The 23,267-nt window shown below is 52.2% G+C and overlaps 8 protein-coding genes across 8 annotated transcripts; 4 read left to right on the top strand and 4 right to left on the bottom strand.

The window, feature by feature from the left end:
• Window positions 1–729: 729 nt before the first annotated feature.
• Window positions 730–1,379, top strand: PG985_007508 (uncharacterized protein; the record flags this gene model as incomplete). The annotated part of the gene is made up of 2 exons (XM_066827276.1): window positions 730–750; window positions 1,125–1,379. The coding sequence occupies 2 exons, from the start codon at window positions 730–732 to the stop codon at window positions 1,377–1,379; spliced, it is 276 nt and encodes a 91-aa protein (XP_066684951.1).
• An 870-nt stretch (window positions 1,380–2,249) lies between these two features.
• On the bottom strand, window positions 2,250–2,734 carry PG985_007507 (uncharacterized protein; the record flags this gene model as incomplete). Its single annotated transcript, XM_066827275.1, has 3 exons — window positions 2,250–2,409; window positions 2,546–2,625; window positions 2,690–2,734. 3 exons carry the CDS (start codon window positions 2,732–2,734, stop codon window positions 2,250–2,252), a joined length of 285 nt encoding a protein of 94 aa, XP_066684950.1.
• A 1,388-nt stretch (window positions 2,735–4,122) lies between these two features.
• Window positions 4,123–7,627, bottom strand: PG985_007506 (uncharacterized protein; the record flags this gene model as incomplete). Its single annotated transcript, XM_066827274.1, has 7 exons — window positions 4,123–4,384; window positions 4,445–4,586; window positions 4,651–4,817; window positions 4,863–5,242; window positions 5,571–6,426; window positions 6,498–7,311; window positions 7,360–7,627. 7 exons carry the CDS (start codon window positions 7,625–7,627, stop codon window positions 4,123–4,125), a joined length of 2,889 nt encoding a protein of 962 aa, XP_066684949.1.
• Window positions 7,628–7,873: 246 nt separating this feature from the next.
• PG985_007505 (uncharacterized protein) lies at window positions 7,874–9,644 on the top strand (the record flags this gene model as incomplete). The annotated part of the gene is made up of 3 exons (XM_066827273.1): window positions 7,874–8,757; window positions 8,810–9,241; window positions 9,308–9,644. 3 exons carry the CDS (start codon window positions 7,874–7,876, stop codon window positions 9,642–9,644), a joined length of 1,653 nt encoding a protein of 550 aa, XP_066684948.1.
• Window positions 9,645–10,588: 944 nt separating this feature from the next.
• Window positions 10,589–12,369, bottom strand: PG985_007504 (uncharacterized protein; the record flags this gene model as incomplete). The annotated part of the gene is made up of 4 exons (XM_066827272.1): window positions 10,589–11,728; window positions 11,844–11,888; window positions 11,948–12,238; window positions 12,298–12,369. The coding sequence occupies 4 exons, from the start codon at window positions 12,367–12,369 to the stop codon at window positions 10,589–10,591; spliced, it is 1,548 nt and encodes a 515-aa protein (XP_066684947.1).
• A 1,158-nt stretch (window positions 12,370–13,527) lies between these two features.
• PG985_007503 (uncharacterized protein) lies at window positions 13,528–14,210 on the bottom strand (the record flags this gene model as incomplete). The annotated part of the gene is made up of 2 exons (XM_066827271.1): window positions 13,528–14,066; window positions 14,186–14,210. 2 exons carry the CDS (start codon window positions 14,208–14,210, stop codon window positions 13,528–13,530), a joined length of 564 nt encoding a protein of 187 aa, XP_066684946.1.
• A 1,520-nt stretch (window positions 14,211–15,730) lies between these two features.
• On the top strand, window positions 15,731–19,293 carry PG985_007502 (uncharacterized protein; the record flags this gene model as incomplete). Its single annotated transcript, XM_066827270.1, has 3 exons — window positions 15,731–16,838; window positions 16,895–18,045; window positions 18,094–19,293. 3 exons carry the CDS (start codon window positions 15,731–15,733, stop codon window positions 19,291–19,293), a joined length of 3,459 nt encoding a protein of 1,152 aa, XP_066684945.1.
• Window positions 19,294–21,585: 2,292 nt separating this feature from the next.
• Window positions 21,586–22,677, top strand: PG985_007501 (uncharacterized protein; the record flags this gene model as incomplete). Its single annotated transcript, XM_066827269.1, has 1 exon — window positions 21,586–22,677. The coding sequence occupies one exon, from the start codon at window positions 21,586–21,588 to the stop codon at window positions 22,675–22,677; it is 1,092 nt and encodes a 363-aa protein (XP_066684944.1).
• Window positions 22,678–23,267: the final 590 nt, after the last annotated feature.

Genomic DNA, 23,267 nt, shown 5'->3' with positions numbered 1-23,267 from the left:
GCATATCTACATGTATTTACTAGCTACGATAGAGATGCATGCCACCGCTAACGAACTAAAACTAGGTGTTGCTCTTGAGGCAGCTGCTCCCGCATCCTACATGGATCTGCCTCTTGGTGTCAGAACAATCGTCCCCCAGGCTGGTTCACGGTAATTGAGAAAACGACAGCTTGTGATTTTGGAACATTCCACGGAAGAATGTGTGGCTGAGCTGAGCCGAGGTGCAGTGATACGGAGGAGTGGTGGTGACAGCGACAGGGCAACGGAAGGCGAGCAGCGCAGCAGAGGGAAGGCGTGTCGTCGGCAGTCGAGAACGCGATATGAGGGGACATCTACCGCCGTCACACGCGGACGCGGTAGACCGAGACCTGATCCGCAACGGGAGGAGCCCGGTGGTGTTTGGTACCAGTTCGGCGGCATGAGACGCGCATGTCGCAAGGCGCGTCGTCGGGAAGGTGGAATAACATTATCAGGGAGCTACAAGGGAATCCGAGGAGCTTTCAGGACTATTTTAGGGAATTTGGCTTGCGTGCCCAAACCACATGAAGACTGCGAAGCAATTCGTCAAACTGTTTCCTGCGTGACGGCCTGACGCGAGGGGATGGCGCCTGAGTCATATGCCGACCGACCTCGCCATCCATTATCAGGAAGGAGTCGTCAGACAAGAGCGTTTGTTTGTCTGCAGCAGGCCTACCACTCTGTTCATTATGGGCAGCCAGTGCAACTGCGATGCAGCCTGCTGTCACGCAGGTACGTTAGGTACGACCCAAACAACGCTACACGTAGAATCTGGCCGTGGAACGACCAAAAGAAGTTGAGGGAAGGAGCGAATGGGCAGGGCAGAGTGGTCCTACTTCGTCTACTGACGTCTGCCCCACTGCAAAGTGGCCATCAATGGACATTCTCCAGCGACCACTCTTACTTCTCACTTTACTTCCGTTGGCGTACTGTTGGCACACTTTGACAAGAAAACGACGACGACTGTTATCACAAGACCCCCTTCACAAGAATATCAACGTCAAGATGCTGTCGGTTGTGGCTCTCGGTCTTCGCGCCGCCATGGCAAGTCTCCATTTCGGACCACGATTGATAGTGGGAGCCATTCAGCTAATTTTTGTTTCCAGCTTGTATGCAGTGCCGTTGTGCTCGGCTTGTCTGCCACCCTAGGCAATGAGCAGGTTCAAGGTTCTGAGCCTCCGGAGACCGGTTTCAGCAGCTTTGCTGGCGGCTTCGCCCTGAATGCCTGTCTGGTCGGAGTGGCTGGTCTTTGGGTGACTGCCATTCCCGATCTCGTCACAATGGCTCTGGACGGCGTTTCTGCGGTGATTTACCTTGTGGCCGCCATCGTAAGTCGTTTCTTCCAGGGTATCGACCTCTGAGAGATGCTTCCTGTAGAGGGATATATAACTAACACCATGGTTATCGATCAGATTCTTACCAACGCGCTTAAGTCCATTTCAAGCTGTACCTCATACGACGGCGATGCACCGGAGCAAAGATCGAATAACAGGGTCACAAACTTTGGCTGTACAGTCAACGACCTTTTAGGCAACGAAAAATGTCAGGAATGGGCAAGCCATTACCAAGGAAAAGCCAGCCCTACAGTATCAAAATGTCAACGTGCGGTAACGGACTATTCCTTCGAATACATTGGGTTCCTGCTATGCGTTGCCATGGTGTTCCTCGGCTACGTCCTAGCTCGTCGTGGTGGGAGCAGACCTACCGTTGCCGCTCAAGTATGAGAACCCGGTACTCGATTTGGGTCGATCTGGTCCGATGGGCCTGTCACGAAGACTCACTTCTAATGGAACGGTGGTATATGGTGTGGGAGATCTTGACGAAACACCGACGGTTGGCAGTGGTGGTACTCCCATGTGGCTGGCAAAGACCAGGTCGTTACTCTCGGTCATGGGTATACAGGAGTTCGACAAAACGGTTAGATAGCTGTTCTGAAGGGCACGATGCATTATAATGGACGTTATTGGTCTGTACAGAGACCTGGATCTGAGGCAGAGGCAGCGTGATTTGTATTCTCATGATCTTGCGGACTCTCGTCCTGCTCTGCCTAAACACCTATTGGTTCCATAACGCCGGTGGTCTTCAGTGGCATACCACCGACTTCTCTCGTGGTCATCGTACCGTCATGAATCCTCTTTTCAAGGCCGTAATCCTAACTCATTATTAGCGTTCGACCTTCGTTTTGACGAGAATTAGGAAAGAATTTGTACTCACAGTAACATTGTTACTTTTTATTGTTCATGGTTGAGGAGCTCGTCCACGGTCGAATCATCTTCGCTGTCGGCGCTGAACAAAGCCAGGTTGGTGCGGAACACCTCGGAAATGGCTGCCTCTACGACGGCGTCGTAGGGGAACGGCTGGCGGACACGCTGTCCGCGCAAGACCGTCTCACTATTTACCAAACACATTAGTTCTGAATCCGGTTGTAACGCGGTGGTGACAGAATAATGCAGAATAATGCAAGAAATCCAGAAGAAGGGCGGCGTGGACCGGGCCTGTGACCTCAAGGGAATGAATAATGACTTACGCTCGAGTGCGAATCTCGTTGTTGATGGCCGCCAGAATGGTGGCCTGGTCGGCCTCGCCCAGAATGGTGTAGGCGGTCGACTGGAGTCGAACCGCGGCTCTCTCGCGAGCCCGGCGGCGGACGAAGTACAGACGCTGGGGGAACCTCCAGGTCCGTACTCATCACGGGTTTCTTGCCCGGTGGTGCCATGGTTCGTTTCTGCGCGGCGGAGTGGTAAGCTACGGATTTTTATGGACGACGGACTGGGGTTGCAGGGGACGGGCGTAGAATACGACAGGATAGGATTAAATAATTACTGTTAGGAACTTACCTGGATGTTGCTGTGTTGTGTTCTTGTTGGGTTGAGATTCTTATTTTTCCTTGTTGGGGATTGGGGGATTGGTGGTTTGGGTGATGTTAACGAGGTTTAGATGGATGATGTGAAAGAGGATATGGGAATGAATAAAAAGATTAGTCGGGTAGAAGAGGTTTTGAAAGGCAGGACTTCCTTGTCGTCGTAAGGGTAGGGCATAGGCATTGGTGAAATAAACCACCCTCTATTCACCTTCACTTCACAACCATGTCCCTTTCGGCGACAGTGAGGCGATGATGCCATTGATCGGCGGTGGTGAGGTCTTATAGTCTTCTGGGATGTATCTGCTCCAAGGCTGGAGGATATCACATCGATATAGGTAGAGCTCTCTATACTTTAAGATATTATTACATTCCTAGTGCTTATACCTCTTTACCCACTCACAAATTTCCTCTAACAACCCAACCTAACTTACGTGCCGTATAAGTATCTAGACTACTCGTTACATTGTGGTAGATACTTTGAACTGTGTCTAGCGAGCATCAGATGTATTGATGGTTTTCTTATACTGATATCAATTAGAGGTTGGATCCAGGAGTTGGGACTGTACGTATGCGAGAGCTGTGGAGCTCGGAGTAGTTTGGTATTTGCTGGGCACATTCACCACGTTCTGGTTGTTGCTACTAGTGATGCCCATCGCCCACCGTGGACTCAAATGTGACTGGTAAAAGGGCGGCATGGGCACTCACTGTAATATCCGGGCAACACGGGTGCTGGTTATGTACTGAAAGGTGCACTAACTGGTTGTTTGTATTGTTTTATTCAAGCATAATGTGGCCCGCCTAGGTTTATATTTACCTGACCATAGCAAGACGGGGGGATCGTTCAGTAAGGGAATCATGTAAAGCAGGACATTCGATACCAAATCCTGACCGCCCCTTCTATTTTCAACCCCCCAAAAGGTGATGTCTCATCATGTGTTTTCTATCAAAGAATGAGTCGAGCATTAAAGGATCTTGGCCCGCCGACCTCTATATTACAAGTACTCAAAGCACTCTTAGATTTGTGGCGTAGCCTTCTTGATGGACTGGATGAGCCGAGACTGGTGATGATCAGGCTCTGAGTCCTTGGTCAGGTCTTAGGGATGATGGACAGCTCACCTAACCTTTGAAGCGATGAAAATTGTAGCAAGTCATCGAATTTTCGCAGCATACCACAGGTCTAGGAAGTGTATTGAATTATAGTAGGTCCAGTATGGTTGAGTGTTGACCCATACACAACTTATTTATCGTTGTCCCAATCTTTGCCATAAAGTCTCCCTGCTCATATCGTTTGGCCATTCGGCACATAGTTTCTTGAACTCTTTCGACAACTCTTCTGCAGATAGTCGTTCCTTGGGATCGCCAAGGAGCATCTTCTCCACGCAATCCAACATTCCATTCGTAAATGTATTACCATCACTGACAGACCTCAAGTGTTCGTGCCAGTCGAGCACGACCTGCGATACCTTTGTACCATCGTGGAAGCTTCCAGAGGGTGTTGATGATCTGCTTGATATGTTAGAATCGATCCTCGACCTTTGATTTTACATAATTGTTTGAACTTACGCTCTCAACGATCTGTATTTCGTAATGCCATTCTTTCCCAACATTACCCATGTAGCCGCTTCAGATAATACACAACCAAGAGACCACATGTCAGCTTCGTGTGTGATTCTTGTGGTGTCTGGATGACCCAACTCTGGACTGCCTGCAGTACGTTCAGTAAAGCTGTTACACTGAGTATTGGTCATTTAGTGACTGCTGGCCCTTACCGTAAGCAATGCTATCTTCCCGAGCTGTTGCAAATGGATTTTGCCCTTCTCTTCTAGACCATCTCTGGATATTCGCTGACTCCAGGTCGCCCAAATGCCATCCCTTAAAGGTTTGTGTGCGTTCTTCAAGGGAGAACAAGGTTGACGGAGTAATATTGCAATGCCAGCTGGCAGTTTGTGAGTAGGGGTAAAATATGGACTTGATGACTTACCTGCAGTATTCTAGCGGCTTTCTTTCACGATCTGTACTCATGCGCCACCGCAAGAACCGCGCTTCTATGATGATGTCCCAGAAAGACTTCCAATATTGTACAATTTGCCTGGGTGAATATTCGTGGACGGACATACCGTACTGACTGTCGCGTGAGGGGCCAGAAAATTCTTGGAAAATATCTTCCAGGGAGAAATAAACCCACTCACGTAATACGTGTATTTTTCCATCAATCTTCCAGATTCCAAAAAACCCTATAATTTCGGGATACTGGTGATCAGGCATCCAAAGTCTTTCGGTGTTCGCAATGGCCTTGTGCGCAAGAATCTTGAACTCATCCAAGTCCCCGTCGGTCCAAATATCTAGGGCGAGTGTGTGGTACTGGAAGTTAGACAAAAGCTTATTAGTCCCTAAACCAACAAGTACTACAGTAAGAGCCACCTACCGGTATTCTATCATCTCCTATGTCTCTGTTGAATAACCATCGCAACCCAGTTGATGGGTAGTCGATGTGATGGGATGGTACTTCAACTTTGTAAGTTGAACCACCAATGAAGGTTATTGTAGTGATTGGTAATATCGGTTGGTAATCATTGTCGAGTTCAAGATGTGCTGGTGAGATTTTGGTACAATGCCGGCGTTGAAGTCTCAAGAAGTTCTCAGTAAGCCACGGCGACTCCTCTGGTGTTGCTTTTTCTTTGTCTCATACTTCCTGCAGCCGAGTTGGAGTGACAGGTAGGTCCGTATCATAGATTCGCAAGAGCCAAAAGCTTCTGATGTACGAGCCCTTTCCTAATTGCAACAATATGGCAAGAACTTTGAAGATATTCAAGCTCATAGTAGGGTTGTTACGCAGGAGTTGATCCATTTCGGGGAGGATGTCAGTGACAGAGCCAGAAAAGGTTCGAAGGACGCGGAAGAGGTTGCTCCCTGGGCCAGTGTTGTTAAACCAGAATTCCAAGGGACTATCCAACACGAAGGCTTCTCCACCAACTGCCGAAGTCCTTGTGCACCGTTTGAGTTCGTGCTTGAATTCCGCAATGGGGTCCGACTCATCATTGGCCAACGAGTCCGGGGATGATGTTTCCTCCTTTTCGGTTCCACCGACAAGGCTCCCAAAGCTCGATAGGGAAGATAGCGACAGTCGAGAGTCGTCCCCACCAGACATGGCCACACTACTTCTTGAGCCGCGGGTAGTGTCGTCACCGTCGTGGTCGAGAGGCGTTGCGATCATGGCAAACTTCTCCATGTGACATGCAAGGTGGTCCGCAAAGTCAACATCGTATGGCCCGCCTGAGCCGCAGAATGAGCATTTCGATCTCTCGTCTTGTCGATCCAGTACAGTCATTTCCAAGAGCCGCTGTATCTGAGACGCGTTGAGCTCTTTGTGTTCATTCGTCAAGTGGCGATGTACTGTCGACTCGGTGCCAAAGACGTCGGGTGTTCGAAGCAGTGCCAAAAGCGGCGATGGACCAAGCGCTCGTGTTCTTTCCAGGCGATGCGGTCCGTGAACAGAGATGTGGCTTCCGGACACTCTTCGTAGGTACAGATGTACGGCTGGAAATCTTGGAGGATATGTTTGCTATCTCGGTTGTCAGAGGCGACATCCCAATCATCGAAGTTGCGTGTCACTTACCGCCAAGCCTGTCCCTTGAAGTGTTTTACAGGGCATGTAAGATGACAATAGGAGCAAGTATACTCCCTGGCCTCAGATGAGATGTGCGGTGGCGCCGGGTGCGAATAGACACCAGTCGAATCATACGTTGTTGACATATAGGAGATTTGCGACTTGGAGTCCCAATCAACGTCGAGGTTTGGTGCGAGTTTGGTGGCCTCTGTGGTTGAAGTTACAGTCGCCTTCTGCTCGGAGACGAGATTGGTCGCAGCTACATGGGGAGTCGTCGCTTTCAAAGGGATGATCTCTGTCTGAGGTGCTGTTTCATCCACTAGGGGTAATGTTGGCATTGATACTTGGGGTTTTGCCGACACTCTGGCCAACTTCGACGCATGTGCTTTCCAATAAGAAAAGCATCGGCGTCGGTTAGTATTCGCAATACTTGCCCTTTCGATCAAATAGTCAGAAGAGTGATCAAGCTCGTGGCCACTCTGGAGGTGAAAGTCGGCTACCAAGCCCTTGATACGCAAGTAGTCCTCCTTTGCATACTGCTCGAACACGTCTTTACCAGTGTGGGGATCCATCTCACGGTGAAGTCGGGCTTTGAGGGTCGACTCCGCTGTAGCTCTTGTTCCTGGATTTCGTATTCGGAATGAGAGTCGATGCAATTCTGAGAGGAAGTCAATGATTCTGCTCAAGTTGAAAGATAGCTCGTTGTCGATCAGCGTGCTGCCGCTGTCGTCGCTGTCCGTGGAGCTATCCTGCTCATCTGTGTCGGCATAATCGCCCACGACATCTTCCATGGGAACCCGGTCGCCCTTTACTATCAGATAGCCTAGCCAAGGTCAATAGAGGAACGATAGAATCAAGGCATAGGACTAACTGATTCTCAAGATACTCTCCGTCATGTCAAGTATTCTGATGATGGCAGTTCGAATCGCTGTCGAATCGCGTAGGCGGTGGTCTAGTGCCGAATGGCCTGTGTTCAGGGCGCCGAGGTTGCTGGCCCATACTCTCAAGCGGGCAGCTTGATCTTCGACTTGTGCAACAGGCAATTTGTTCCGATGCTCTTCTGGTCCGCTCTCCAGCTGTTTTGCAAGGCTGCTGAATAGCTCCAGGCATGATGTAGTCTGAGCATAGAGGGTCGCCATGATAGCTGCTGCCTTCTTCAAACTGGTATGGCTGTTTGCGGAAGAGTCTGGACGAGTGCGAATCAGCGAGATGAAGATTCATGGGAATCCAGCGTGTTGGTTGTAACCTACCCCTCTTGTACTACGTTGGATTTGATAGGCCGACGACGCGCTCATCCCGCAGACCTGACACAACAACCCCAACCTGCTCCCGAGTGACCCCACAATAACAGCCATTTTGACGAAATCAAACATCTAGTAGGAAGTATGATTGAAGTCGCCGGGCTCGTCTTGGGAGCAATCCCGTTATTGATATCTGCCTTGGAGAATTCCGACAAGATCACTGGCCCTTTCCAAAGGGTGATGAAGTGGAAACAGTACAGGAATGACCAGATTGTTCAGCTCAACTACTGTACCGTCTGCTACGACCAAACACTTCGACTTCTCCTAAAGAATGTTGTTGACGATGAGGAACTCAGCGAGATGCTCCAAGACCCATTGTGTGGTACATGGGGAAGGCCTGGTCTCGAACGGGACCTTAAAGCGAAGCTCGGGATGGCGTACGAGTCTTGCATGTTTACCATCATGGAGATGGACCTGGTCATGAGAGACATTGCCAGCACCATTGATAAGCTGGGTGGCTCAAGTCAGGTACAGAAGAATGGCTTGCGAGCGGTGCTCAATGCGAACTCTTCATCCGATAAGAATACAGATCCGGTCAGGCGTTTTGATGTCGCCACTCGTCTTCGATACACAATGTCGTACCGGAAAACAAAGGAGTCCCTCGAGAGACTACAGAGGTGCAATAACAGACTGGATGACTTCATCGACAAGGCGGGAAAGATTCAAGACGACTTCAGCCCGCCACCTCCCAAGATCAACTTCGTTATGCCCCTGGATGACATACGGCAGAATGCGACCCGGATTTACAACACGATCTCAAGATCATGGTGCGCCTTCCATAATACGCATACTGCGGCTTGGCGTCTCGAATCACGGATAAGGCGTCGCAAGAAGGCTGGAAAGCGACCGATGAACCAAGGCGAAGACAGTGAGCCAGGTCGGTTCAACGTTTCCGTGTTGGATGCGTCTCATTTGGTCTGGCTTCACACGGAATTCAATTGCCAAAAGGCTATTGAGGCGGCGATAAGGTGGGTTTTCTTGGCTGTCGCCCGATAACACAGTACCCTAACGCGTCAATAGTCCCAAGCAAGGACCAAAAGTTGTGTTTGTTGACACAGCTCTCGAGGATCTTTCGCTTGAGGTATCGCATGCTGTGGTCCAGGTTACAGACATCTGCTCTGCGCTCAACAGCAATGTCGCCTCAACCATTGAGTTCCGTCTTGGTAACGAAGGTAGCCTTGGGTACCACAGTCGCAGCACGGAACAACCTCCATCGCTCGACAAAAGGGGCGAGACGTTGGACGAACTTCTACCGAAACGCGAGTTCCATATCGGAGCTTTTATGGAGTTCTATCCATTGGTAATCAACCTGATAACCACTCTGGTTCAACTTGGGGGGACGCCATGGCTGCGGAAGCCATGGACCAAGAAGGACATCATGTTTTTTGAGATCCAGGGCAGTAATCCCAGCAGAATGGACATCCGCCAACCGTACTTGATCAATCAATCCAGGTAAGCTTAATCATGATATATCGATGGTATGGACTTACGTGTTTCGATAGATGCCACTCTAGACAGTGCGCTTTCTCTTTGGAACGAAGTCGATCGCAACAACATTCTAACGCTGAGGATCATGCTACTGGAAATACAGAGTGGCCAATGCCTCGAAGATTTTCGCAAACCCGAGGATGGCCCACCTGGCTTGGGATCAAACCTTTTAGTGGCGGCAAGGGAGCTTCACGATCGACATCACCAGGGGATAATGTCGGATGGACTCGCAAGAGCCATCGATCACTGTCTGAAGAGCTCCTTTGACCTAGCGGCAAACTTCAGCGATAAGGATTTCGTTAACACCTTCATCGACCAGACCATTGGACCGCTGGAGAAGGAGATGCGGTGTCTCATGAACTGTTAGCTCAAGATTGCCAATGCGAAGGACTTCGATGTGGTATGGTGCAAGTGACGGTGCCAGCTGACACTGCTTGGGGGAAATGGTATCCGTCAACAGAGAGAAGCATGAGAGGAAGCCGACCAAGGTTGTAAGGATGCAAATAGAACCGCATTGGAACGAATCACGTGCGAAGGGTAGGTATCCTTTGCCAGGGATGGGTGCTGGAATGTGCTGTTGGGAAGTGATCCGAATATTTCGCTGCAAGCCTTTTGTTTCTGCTGTGTGACTTCAAACGGGACTGAATTGGAGTTCCAGAAGGAAAATGGTCCAAACTGTAGTTCGTATTTACTTCAATAGGCTGCGCAATCGTTATGCAATCTCAATAATGTGATGAAATGCAATATGTAATAAGCATAGGAGAAAGCAAGAAAGTTGGTTAGGATGTGGGCGGTCGGCAGCCATACGGCAGGTGCAACTGAGAATAGAGCTTTGGAATCAGTGTTCGCTACATAGTGTTCCGTAGCATGATCTTCCTCCAACAAGCATTAAAACGCTCCCTGCCTGGTTAGCTCAATCGGTAGAGCGTGAGACTCTTAATCTCAAGGCTGCGGGTTCGACCCCCGCATCGGGCTCAATTCCCGATGCATCCTATTCAATAGGATTCTTCGATCTTTCTTTTTGATTTTTTACTTCTCCCTTCTAGTCAGTAGTACTTGCCATTTTTTTTGTTACGGATCGAAGTATTTGGTATGCTAGAGACGGGATTATGATTGCTTTTTCTGTTTCAAATTGAATTTCTAGATGGCAGTGCTTAGGTATACAAAGCTAGGTAGGTTTTGTGGAAACAGCCTTTCGAGGTTCCAAGTATCTAGCTGGTCCATGGCACCTAAAACTTCAATCCCAGTTTCCCGTATTGCTCAGAAATCGTTGCTGTTCTATTGTGGTCTATTGATTGTGTCTGTCTCTGTTCAAGCACTTACGACCTCTTTCCCCACCTCGCCTAACGCCTTCACCAGCCCATCCACTGTGCCTTTCAGCGTCTGACAATTTACCACCACCCTGAAGAAGCTGCCCTTGGGCCCCGGCGCGTAGTCGACCATGAACCCTCTCCCTATGAGAAGTCCCACCATCTCCCGCGTCCTCCTTGTGTTCTCCTCCTTGGTGTCCGCCAGCTTACCGCCTGGGGTATAGTAGAAGCAAATCTGCAAGCACGGCGGCGGGTTCGAGGACGCGAGCTCGAAGTCGGGCGAGCCGTCGATCAGATCGGCCATGTGCGCTGCCATGTCGAAAGCGTGGTCGATCATGCGCTCGAACCCGGCGGCGCCGTAGTAGATCCACGCCAGCGCCAGCTTGAGGCTGTCGGCGCGGCGCCCGCACTGCAGCGTCAGGTCCGCCAGGTCGTAGACCTCGCCGTCGTCGCCGGCGCCGTGGAACAGGTAGCCCGCGGGCAGGGTGTTGGCCTTGTGGAAGACGGCCAGGTCGTTGGTCAGCAGGAACGAGCACGTCACGGGCACGTTCATCATCTTGTGCGGGTTGACGGTGATGGAGTCGGCCAGCTCGCTGCCGGCGAGCTTGTGCTTCTGGGCGGCCGAGAAGATGCACGGCCCGCCCCACGACCCGTCGATGTGCAGCCAGAGGCCGAACTCGCGGCACACGGCGCTCAGCGCCCGGAAGTCGTCGAAGGAGCCCAGGACCGTCGTACCCGCCGTCGCATTGACGTAGAGCGGCGTCCGACCGTCCTGATCGTCGAGCACGCGCAGGACCGCCGCCCGCAGCGCCTTCGGGTCCATGCAGCCCGTCGCCGGGTCCACGTCGACGGGCACCACGGCCTCGGCGCCCATGCCGCACGTCACGGCCGCCTTCTCGACGCTGTAGTGGCCGTGCGCGCTCGTGAAGAGCACGAAGTGCCGCGCGCCGTTGCCCCGCGTCTTGCACTCCGGGTACAGCGCGTTGCGCGCGATGGCGATGGAGGTCAGGTTCGAGGCGCTGCCGCCCTGGCAGGTGACGCCGCCCGCGCGGGGGCCGGTGAGGCCGAAGAGGTTGGCCAGCTGGCGGGCCGTGGTCTTCTCGATCAGGGTCAAGACCGGCGAGACTTGGTAGACGTGGACCTGTGGGGGGTATGGTAAGTTGGTAGTTCAGATGGCACGTAGGAGGGAGACAACTCGCGGGGATAGAGAGCAAGGGGTTTCAGGGGTACCCGACAGCAGCAGGGGGGAAACTAACGTTGGTGTTCAGCACGGAGAGCAAAAGCTCAGAAACTACGCCGACCTGAGATATTGTCAGTAAAATCAGTGTTGATATAGGTTTTCGTCGAGTTGCCAACTTACAGCATTCGTACTCGCGTACAGCTTATCCAGGAACCCCTGATCCCAGGTGTTCACACTGTACTTGAGCACGTCCTGGATCGTAGCCAGAAGGCCCTCCTTTCCTCTGCCTTCTGTCTCCGGGAGCGACAGCTTCAATTTCTCAATGAGCTCGGCCGGCTTATGCGTATCAACCAAGACATTTTGTGGTTGGCCATCGGCGCCTTTTGACGGTTGTCCAGTCGCCTTGAAAGCAGCTGCCTCATCTGCCGACCTGACGTACGGTACTATGAGGGATTTGACCGCATCGATTAACTGCGAAGTTGGTTAGTAAATATTGCCATATTAGACGACACACCAATGGGGAAACATACATCTTCAAGCTCATCGGCACGTTGGAGGGGCACCCCTGTCGTGCTGTTGAGATCTTTAGCGATGGACCCCATAGTTGACGTTGTGTAAATTATTTGTCCAATACAGCTGTCTCGAAAACTGAAATTTGTCAAAGAAGGTGACGTATAGTATAATGGTGAATCTATAAACAATTCTCTATGTCTGGGTTACTAAACAAGGTCGATGTCGCCTCTGATGGGAATGTCGTTGTCTCTATAACCCATTTTTCTCCCCATGAATCATCTTGCCGAGCCTTTGCCGGATGGGGCAATAGGCTAGATGGTGCCATTGCTGGAAACAATGGAGTCATTTTCTCAGAGGCCTACAGCGTCTACGAATAACGATTCAAGTCTCATCACAGCAAGGAGTTTATGAAATCCATGACCGCGTTTGTATAGCGTTTGTGTGTGTAACTATAAGTTAACTATCTTAAGAGTATCCAGGTTGCCCACAAGAAAGCTTCCCGTTTTAAGGCAGGTGTGCAGCAGGATGTCTCAGATCAGCTGGTGATCTTCCCTACCTACTCGTTACCGTACATATCCTTGCACCAGTGGATCCCCCAGTCCCCATTGCATATCACAGATGAGATCCGGCTCTGTACGACGAAAATCGTCGAGTCCTTTCTTTGTCTCCCCACCCGGATATCGAGTTCTGTGCGATATGGAGCCACGGGAAGAGATGGCCAAGCTACTGCAAGGGACTGGGCTCTCCGGCGACTTCATGCGCGCGCATAAGTGCATGGGAATTAGGATTCAAAGTGGGCTGGCTGTACAGTACAGTACAATGCCCATGCATCCGCTTCTTTCCCTCTTCTTCCACCATGTTTGCAGCGGAAAATATTGTTTTGCTTATTGAGCAGTGTGTTTGATCGCTGGTGCCTGTGGTGGAACGACCATCTTGTTCTCGTTGAAATCATCTAAACTCGTACATGTGGTGTGACCGACGTCAAGACCGAATTGACCGAAAGAAGTGACCCAAGTCGCCCGTACGCCAGAGGAAGGTATCATAAGGTAAGTAACAATGCATCATCATGTTCAGCTGCCCGCGCCTTTCTTGCTCCTTCTCTCCCACCTTCTCCTTCCGTTTTTGGGTTGCGTGACCAAGGAATTAGTCGACTCGCTTTTTCGCATCGACGCCGTCGGCGCCATTGACGGGTTCTGCCTCCTTCCCCCTTGGGCTTGGGAATGGTACCAATGTCGCCATCGTCCTCTTCATCCCAGTTGTCCACGGCGTTCTCGTCCCACGTGTCGACCTCCTCTTCCAACGTCTTGCCAGACGCCGCTCGCTCGCTTTGGACCGGGGCTGCGGACATTACGCCTTCCTCCCTGGCCTTCGTCGCCCAGCATGGCCTGGCTCTCCCCGAGCTCGACGTCCTCAACATCCTCGCCGGGGACGGCGTTGTAGGCGCGGCGGGAGCGCTTGCGCTCAAGCATGCGCTTGTGGTACCAGTTGCAGAGCGCGAGCCCCGCGAGGCTGCCGACAACATTGGCGACGATGTCGTAGAGGTCGAAGACTCGGCCGTTAGGCAGGAAGCCCTGGAGGAACTCGGAGCCGACGCCGAGGATGGCGGTGCAGACGACGAGGGTCAGGTGCAGGGTGCGCCGGCGGTTCGTGTCGACGATCCAGTAGAAGACTACCGTCAGGAGGAAGAAGGTGAAGAGGTGCAGGACCTTGTCGTTGACATAGTAGTTGAGCTGCAGTGACGACAGGCCGACGTAGCCTGCGAGCAGGCACAGCAGGAAGAAGACACCTGTAGCAGGGATGAATTGTTAAAACTGAGGTGCGCGAGGTTTTCGGAGCTTGTGGCAATAGCGGCAATGCTTGATTTCTTGCTGCAGTGAGCGGCTTAGGAGGTTCGGATGTACTGACCTGCAAAAGGTAGGCGAATGTGCATCGTTCGTTGTCTTTGTGATGCAAGAGTTGGGTAGGGTAAGGTAGGTAAGGTAAGTGTTGGTTGGTTGGAGCTGGGATTAGGCTAGAGTCGAGAGGAGATCGTATAATGCATTATTGACAGACAAATACGTATAGAGTACAGTGCTCGAGAGAGACGAAGCTTCAGGAAAGATGGAGAGCTTCGGGAAGGGCTTGTTTGCTATACAGTACGGGGGAGATTTTGAGCTTGTAGTGTAGCCTGGTTGGTGGTCATCTCTTCTTTTCTCCCGATGCTCGGTTGGGTCGGTTCTTTCTAGGTAACAGCTAGAGAAGAGAGAGCTTCCACTTGCGCCGCATCAGAGCCCCACCCTTACTGGGAAGCTGGCTGCTGGAGGTGGTCGGTGGTCGGGATTCCGGCAAGGGCAGCACTTCTTACTGTTCTGGGCGACGCTGATGCACTCAGCACTGATGGCAGAGAGGCCCCAATTCATTGTCCAGGCTGTTCTGTAGCGAGCCGTGTGGCTGGGCTTTACTGCCACGTTCAGCGATCCCAAGCAGTGATCAGTGGGGGGCACAATCACTCAATCGACTCCCCCCAAAGAGCGCTACGCTCGATTGGACATGGGGTTTCAAGGTTCCTTCTCGTTCATGCGGGACGCGGGTGTGGAGAGGCAGAGAGAAGCCGCCTGTTTGAGAGTCGCGATTCACATGCTCGTATCAAGATATCTGGCAACTTGGATTCATCCATCTTAAGACGAGGCGCATCCAATCACTGACTCTGCAAGGCGCATATGGACGGCTACAGAGCCTCTCTGGCACTGCGCACACGTGATGACTCGCCTAGCCTGTGAGCCTCACTCAGGCCATCTTGATCAAACAATACATACATAATGATGCTGGACTGCGGTAAGACGGAGAAGATGCCGATGCGCTCAGTTGGTGAAGATTGAATCAAGCCCAGAAGCCAGAAGCGTGGGCCAGCTGGCTCAATTGGCCGGATGCGGCTGCTGTAGGGGTGTCGAGGTACAGAGCCGGGCCAGAGACCGGAGCTCAATTGTAGGCCGAGAGAATGGGACAATCTTGCGAAAAGTATATAGAAGGCTTTGGAGAAAGGCAGCGATCAGATTGGACGAGAGTGCACCTCTTTTCACCTGGTGCGCGGTCGTGATTGTCCAGTTGTGAAGAATTGCTTGCATGTACACTCTAGCAGTCTGGATGCGGTCATATCTGGAATCAAGACCAAAAAACGGCCGCCTCTACCCAAAAAAGCGTGATCCTACAGGTACTACCCTTTTCGGCCCAGTAATTGTTAACCTCCTCTCTCGACATACGCGAAATCGACCTCGACTTCCAACCATCGAGGCACCACCATTCTTATCGGTACCGGCCTCAATTTTTGTGATTCCATCTAATTCGATGTCGCTTGTTCCGTTGGTGTTCTTTTAGGCGCGCGATTCCCCCCGTGGCCATCTCCAGAACGCGCCATTTGCATACGCATGGCGTCCATCCGGAGCCCATCCCTATAACACGCCCAAGGCCATCATGTCCATCATGAACGGTCACCACAGCTGGCAACCGTCATCTGGAACGACCATCAACGGTAATCGCAGCTTTCATCAATCTGATGATGGCCAGCAGCGAACCCAGACCCCTACGGCGGATGGCGCCATTCAGTTGATGCCTGAGGCATCTTTAGACCAGGAGGAAGATCGCCGACGCGCTTACTTTGCCGACAGCTATCGCCGCACCGCATCCAAAATTGCGCTTTTGTTTGATGACGAGGGCGGATACAACCATGCCGGTATCGAGTCCCTCCGCCATCCCGTAACCCTCTCCGCGCCCCTGCTGCCCCCGACGACCGACCATGACCCGGTCGAGGAGCGGCCCGCGAAACGGGCGAAGCGAACCATCGACGAAGACGATTATGGCGACGATGACGATGAAGACGATGAGGAAGAAGAGGCGACCACCGCCTCCAATGCCTCGCCGCTAAAATCCAAGCCCACACAAGTCGTCGGCGCCTTGCCGTCGCCCTCCAAATCCGGCAGCTCCCCCATACAAGCACCCCATTCGCCCGGAAGACATCTTGACAAGACGAAAGATGAGTCCTCGCAAGGTTCGCAGATATCCCAGGCCCAGGCCAAGTCTTCTGAAGATGCGCGGAAGCTGTTGGAAGAGGCGCGCACTGCCACCGAGGAAGCGGCCAAGCGCAGCTTTCACACCCTGTTCTACACCCTGCAGGACGACAGGGCCGCTATGATCGAACAACAGCAGCTCGAAGAGTCGGAAAAGCAGCTGGCAGCCGAGATGGACAAGAACACCAATACTGGCGTCCCCAGCGGTCCCACCGGCGAGAACTATGGATCGCTTAGCAGCGCCAACCTTGGCGCATCGAGTCTGACGCTCAAGCATCTGATTGCGCGGATCGATATGAAGCGCGACCGTGTGCGCGCGTCCGATGCTGAACTCCGCTCCCTGATGAACGAGGTCCGGAAAAATCGCAGCAAATGGGCCAGCGAAGAAAATGTCAACCAGGAAGAGCTATATGAAGCTCTGGAAAAGGTCTTGACTGAGTTGAAGGCGCACACGGAATATTCGACGCCCTTCTTGCAGAGGGTGAACAAGAGAGATGCGCCGGATTATTATAACCGTGAGTCAATTCTGTGCCCATCGACTACTTACGCAAGCCATGTTAATCCCCGACAGTCATTACCAAGCCGATGGATCTCGGGAGCATGACGAAGAAGCTTAAGTCGCTTGCCTACAAATCCAAGGCCGACTTCGTCGTTGATCTTAACCTGATCTGGGACAACTGCCTTAGGTATAATCAAGATATGAATCACCCGTTGCGCCGTATGGCGAACGGCATGCGCAAGGAGGCGGAGAAACTCATCCCACTGATACCGGACCTTGTAATCCGACCGCGCGCCGAAGTCGAGGCTGAAGAACGACGGAAACAAAATGGCGGGGATGACGACGCCGGCGACGATTCTGACGATGAACCCATCATGTCGTCCCGAGGTCGCATTACTGGTGGAGCCAAGGGTACCAAGTCCAGGAAAGCCCCCACCGATCAGAAAGAAGACACACCGAACGGCGACCAGAAGCCCGTCCTCCAGCTCAACGGCCTGCTGGGAAAAGTCCAAAGGGAGGGATCCGAGGCTGATGGAAGCAATGGCTTCGCAACACCCCCGGTTGGCGGCTCCAGCACTCCCGGTGGCCTGAATGGACAGTCGGGCATAGGCAGCAACGTCGACGCCATGGAAATTGACGGGCCTTCTTTGAACGGGCTCGCTCTCAACCAGGCCTTGAACGAAGCACAGGAGCAGGTTTACGAGGATGAAGAGTACAAGCACTACAAGCAGATCACTAAGACTGGTCGTGCAAAGATCGCAAAGCGCAGGCTTCAGCTTTTTGAGGGCCGCAAGTTGAATGTGGACGAACCAGCGTTGCTGCGAACCAAACCGGCGATGCGTAGGTTTCTGCGTCACAAGAAACAGGCAGAAGCGAGCGAGGCGTTTAGCCCCACGGCTGACGACGCGGCCGCCAAGGACATCAAAGCTTCCGAGACCCTAGCCGAGGGCATGGAAGAAGATGTTGAGCTTGTGGTACCTGATTGGTACGATCCTCAGTGTATGATCCCCGACATCCCACCGAAACTCCAATGGCACGTCGACAATGAAGGCCAAGTCATCAACCAACATGAGGAGTACCTCCGCACTATTCCAGCTGGATACTTCAAAGCCCCACGAGCTCCCCTTGCGGAGAGGTTCGATGCAAACCTCCGGCAGATGCAGGAGACACGGAAGCTATGCTCCAAGATCGGCGTCGTGAAGCAGATGCAGATTCAGCAACAGGTAACATACACTCACTGATTATGGCAAACCTTTATTAATCCGTCTCAGGTCTATCAAAACCAGTTTCCTAAGTACAACCCTGAACCGTTCCAGGAACTGGACGTTGATCCCCAAGTCACTTGTGGTGACGACCTTGTTATGGCACCGGAACTCTGCAGAGCGACCTTACAGCGATCTGTCGCTAAGATCTTCTATCATGCCGGCTTCGAAGAGATGCAACCCTCGGCCCTGGACACTGTCACGGACATTGCTGCGGATTATTTCGCCAAGCTTGGCGGCACGTTCAAGACGTACAGCGAAGCCGAGCGGAAAGATCCCACTCCCCAATACGCCCAGCGCGGTGCTAAAGTGCAGCCGCGGTATACCGATGAGGAAGTCCTGCTACACACGCTGCATGAGAATGGGTACGATGTCGAAGCCCTGGAAAGCTACGCCAAGGACGAGGTCGATCGACTTGGTAACAAGTTGACTTCGATCCACGAGCGTATGAAGAACCACTTGGCCGAGATCTTGCGCCCTGCATTGAACGATCAAACGACGACCGACGGCGGCGCGGCTGCTTTCAATGATGGAAGCGAACAATTCGTCGGCGGTGACTTTGCTGAAGAGCTGGGCGAAGACTTCTTCGGTTTCAAGGAACTGGGTCTTGCTGGAGAGTTGGGCGGCATGCTGTCTGTTCCCCTGCATCTCCTCCAGTCGAGAGTCCACAACCAGTACCAGAGCCAGAACCCGACCACCGATGCTATCGATGCGGTACTCTTCGATGATCTTCCACCCCAAGATTCTGTCAACAAGGAGAATATCCAGGACCAGATTGGGCTTGTCAAGAACTTCTTCTTGGCCAAACTGCATGCTAACGGAGATGCGCCTTTGGTTGAAGATGAGGATCTTCCGGTGAAGCAGCGACGTCCGCGGCCCCGTCTGGGTGCCACAGGCAAGATCGTTTCGCCGCAGAAGCGACCGCCCAAGGAGCAGAACGCCATCAACAAGAAAAAGAAGAAGATGGAGGCTGCTGCCGCTGCAGCTGCCGCTGCCCAAAAGGCCAACGGCGGCGGCGTTAATGTCAGTCCCAGCAAAGGCGACGCGAAAAAGCCGCTCGCTAAGCAGGATTCATCTGCGCCTGCAGACGGCTCTTTGTCACTACCTTCAGCACCACCCGAGTTGACGCGCGTGGAAAGCCAGGGCGGTAATAGCCAAACGGACAAAGACGACACAGGCATTCCGAGCCCCGAGAGCATGGAACACTAGAGAGGTGTCCGTAGCTCTTCGGTGGTCTCGGCTGCCAGTCTGGGGAGCGAGCCAATGGATACGGATTCGGATTAACGGTCCACCATTTCTCGTCTTACTTGATCTGAACGGCAAACTCCTTTTCCCTCTACTGTCTCGCACCACTCGCGACAGAGTCTTTTTCACTTTTTGTTTTCATCTTGCCCTTCCCTTCCTTTCATCGTCGCGCCTCCTATACTCTATACCCTGTCTGGTGGTGGCCATCTTTGCGATTTTGGGGTACGCCGGGGAGGCCTTCATTGATTTTGTCTCTTCCAAGATTGGCCGTCTTGGTCAATTCTATTCGGAGGCACCCACTTGCGGCGAAGTCACGATTCGATATCTCGTGACGCATCCTTGTTTTACGTCGGTACACCAGGCTATTTTTTCCGCATTTGGGCGTCTGAAGCAAGTCGAAAAAAACAGATATCACCTGGTCGTTGACACAATTCTGGTGTTCTTGGAGTTGGTTTTGCTTTCCACCCCGCTTGGCGTTTTATCCGCGCTCTGTTTCTTCGCCCTAGACGATACGACGCATCTAATGGTGTGTCTTGGACGACACTTGCATATATTGACGGCGGCCCTTTCCTGGAGGAGGGCGATCTACTCGGCTAGATGATTTATTTTTCCGGTCTACGGTGGAAGAGGAGAAAAGGAGTAAGGGGTGGTGGTGGGGGTCAGCTTCGTTCTTGCCTTGCGCATCTTTCATCCTCTACATCGTATCTTATGGTTCGCCCTTGCCATCAATCATCCCAGCTTAGGAGGAAAAACAGCACAAACGAGATAGTGGCATTGCGAGCTGATGGAATGGAGTCAGCAATGATGCTTTCATCTCGAGGTGCAACGAAACAAACATGGAACCCTTTTTGGCTGGCTGGCTGGATGGATGGAACAAGTTCAAAGGGGACGTTGCATGGTTTGATGGTGGATGGCGACACGAACGATGGCCTGGCTAGAACAACATCGAACGAATCGAGAGAGAAAGAGAGGGCGAAGAAAAAGGGGTCTTGGTTTTGGTTGCTGGTCGTCGCTCCTCGATGATGATGGCTGGATCAGCTCTTGTACATATACCCAAGATCATACTGTTGAAAGAATACAGACCAGCGACATGAGATACATGCAGCTCAGTGACGTGACTGGCCGGTTGGTGTTTTTGCTTACATGGTGATACGCGAGATGTTCATGTGATATGGCAAGATACTTTGGTGTGTTCGTGTTGGGCAAGTCTTGGTTTTCTTGAATACATACCAGCGGCATGATATGCAGTCCCATGATGTGGCCCGACATATGCTGTTTGGCTACACATTGGTATGTGAATTGGATATGTGGCTAGGGGCGTGGGTATGGGTTGAACAGGTCTTGGTTTCCTTGGGTATGGTACGGTACCGTCTCTGGGCCTTGCGATGGGGTCTTCGATCTATGCTTCTTGCGTATTTGCGGCTCGGACGACGAGATGGTATGGATTCTGGGCAAGTGAAACACCACACGTCGTGGGTTCTTCGTCCGCGCCGCAGGCACCGAGCAGCATGAGGCAAGGCGCCTTAGGTACATAGGGGAGGGACGATGGGACAATCGCCGGCACTGGAAGCTTCTGTTTGAGGGGGGGAGCATGGGGAGGCCATATGTTCGAACTGAGTTCCGTTTTGCCACATGTTTTATTTTGTTGTAAATGCTGCAAGTCGGGTAGACGTGATTGTGGTTGGTGTTTCTTCCTCCCTGGTGCCCTCCGGATCACACATCAATCACACGTACCTACATACCCAATTGTAGTTCAACTGTACGCTAGAACGAACACTCTTACAATCATTAAACATCAGTTGGCATTGAGATCAATAGTTATTCCAGCGTTGAAGATTGTTCTAACGTTAATCATGCTTTCAACATTTGTTCGCCATCCCTCGAGCGTTGACTTGGTGTGGAAATATTTCCAGATATCGGTATTGCAGTTCAACGCTTGTTTTCATACAGCCTATCTGCTACGACAACCACTTGACACTCTGGTATGCCTAAAAACATTTAATGTGTTTTTGGTCCCTCACTACAACCCTCAGTTCAATTATACCATCCCGCTTAGGCAAGTAGAAACCTGGCTGTTCTCAGTTCCTATCTAAGGCCTACCACCCACCACCTGATTGGGGCAGTCGCGGCATCCTCGTTCCTGCCAAGCATGAACATGGATTAATTTGGGAGTTCTTTCAATGCTTTGTGAACAACTGCATTCTCTCCAACTCCAAGATACATACCATCTTTCCTCACCAACGAATTTCCATTGCAATGGAGGCAGCCATCAACCGCAAAGACCTAGAGGGTCAGACAGCACCAGCAACCATTGGCGATGTCCAGCATCTGTCTTCCTACAGCTGGATCGAATGCCCCGAACCCACTATCGCTATCCCAGGCATACCGCCCAAATGGCAGCCCCCCAAGACCCGACGCCGCTTGCCCAAGGATTCAGGCTTCCGGTACATTGCACAGAACGCGGATCGCCACCCCGAAAGCCCCATGGAACCTATTTTCCGCTCCTTGTATGGAGTTGATCCCTCATTCGACGTGGGCAGTGTCGACCTCGTCACGGATCGAAACACCATGCGCAAGCTGCTTTCCTTTGTGGATCCGGGATCGACCCGCTACGGCCTAGACGCGTTCACCATCCACGCTGAGCTAGCCGGCGAGAAGACTGTCATTCTGTCCCGGGTCGAGGCTCAGACCCACGAGTTCATCGGCCCAGGCCAGTTCGTAGGCCATGGTCACGAGTTCGAGAAGGCGTACACTGCATGCGAGATTCCCAATAGCACGGGACACTACCGGATCATCCGCTACAACTTCGGAGGTCTCAGCTACGTCGTCCGCTGCGAGGCCGACGCCTATGTGGACTCGGGAGATCCAGTCCTGGGAGACAATGAGGGCGACCCCCTTGCAGATCTCACCGGCAACTTGGAGGGCCTATCTTTAGAATCTGGCTCGAAACTCTCGGTCAGAAAGCAAGGTCGTACGACTCCATTGGAATCAATACTGGAGATCAAGACCCGTGTGGCACACAAGCCCACCAGTATCTCCGATGTGGCCGCTCAGCTCTGGATCTCCCAGACGCCCAAGCTCGTACGCGCCTATCACCGCCAAGGATTGTTTGGGGAAGCATACGTTGAGGACGTGGCGGACAAGGTAGCGGCGTGGGAGCGAATCCAACAGCCACACTTGAAGAGACTGGCCGCGTTGATGACGAAGCTTACCGATCTGGTCAAAGGCTTTGGTGGAAGTTGTACGATCCGCTGTTGCCCCGAAAATGCGGAGGAACTGGTTATCCAGAAGGTGCAGGATGGCAAGCCAATGCTTCCATCTGATCTGTACGCCAAGTGGACTACCTAGCGATGAGCAATGACAACGCTTGGCGATGGAGTGATGCCTAGTAACGGAATACCTAGCATCTAGTTATGAAAGAAGGTCTCGGTCACGCTATGTGGCCAAGATTAATTGACCAAATTTATAATTTGGTAATACGCCAATGCCCGACTGGCGTAAAAGCTACAGCGTCCCGAAATATGTTTCATAGCATCCGGCGACTAACGTGAAGCATGCCCTTCGTGTCCGGGTTCGTGTCCGGGGACCGGTGCGATGCGATATTGGGTGTGGCTGGACGCTGCATCTCGGCGGAGTCTCTATTGGCGCAAACCTACGATGACATCAATCTATGGTTGCCCGAGACTTCCGCAACCTACAAACGTAGGGCTGAACAGCTATCTAAACCGTGGACACATCTTTGAAATTCCGATCAGGGATGAATTGTATTCAGGAGATTAAAGTGGCAAAAAAAGAAAGAATCCAAGCGCTCAATTGACACCAAATACAAGCCCTGCTGTCTGCTTCCCGGGGCCGATCTCGCCGCCCGCAGTTGATTTACGCTTAGCTCTAGACCCCAAGACCCCTCCTTGACTCTTTAGACTCGCTAGTGTCGACCC

The sequence above is a fragment of the Apiospora marii genome (assembly GCF_038362585.1).
Source record: "Apiospora marii strain CBS 49790 chromosome Unknown utg000004l_segment0_segment1, whole genome shotgun sequence".
NCBI classification, from domain to species: Eukaryota; Fungi; Ascomycota; class Sordariomycetes; order Amphisphaeriales; family Apiosporaceae; genus Apiospora; species Apiospora marii.
The sequence above is the reverse complement of the archived record's forward strand: the minus strand, read 5'-3'. Positions and strand labels throughout refer to the sequence as shown.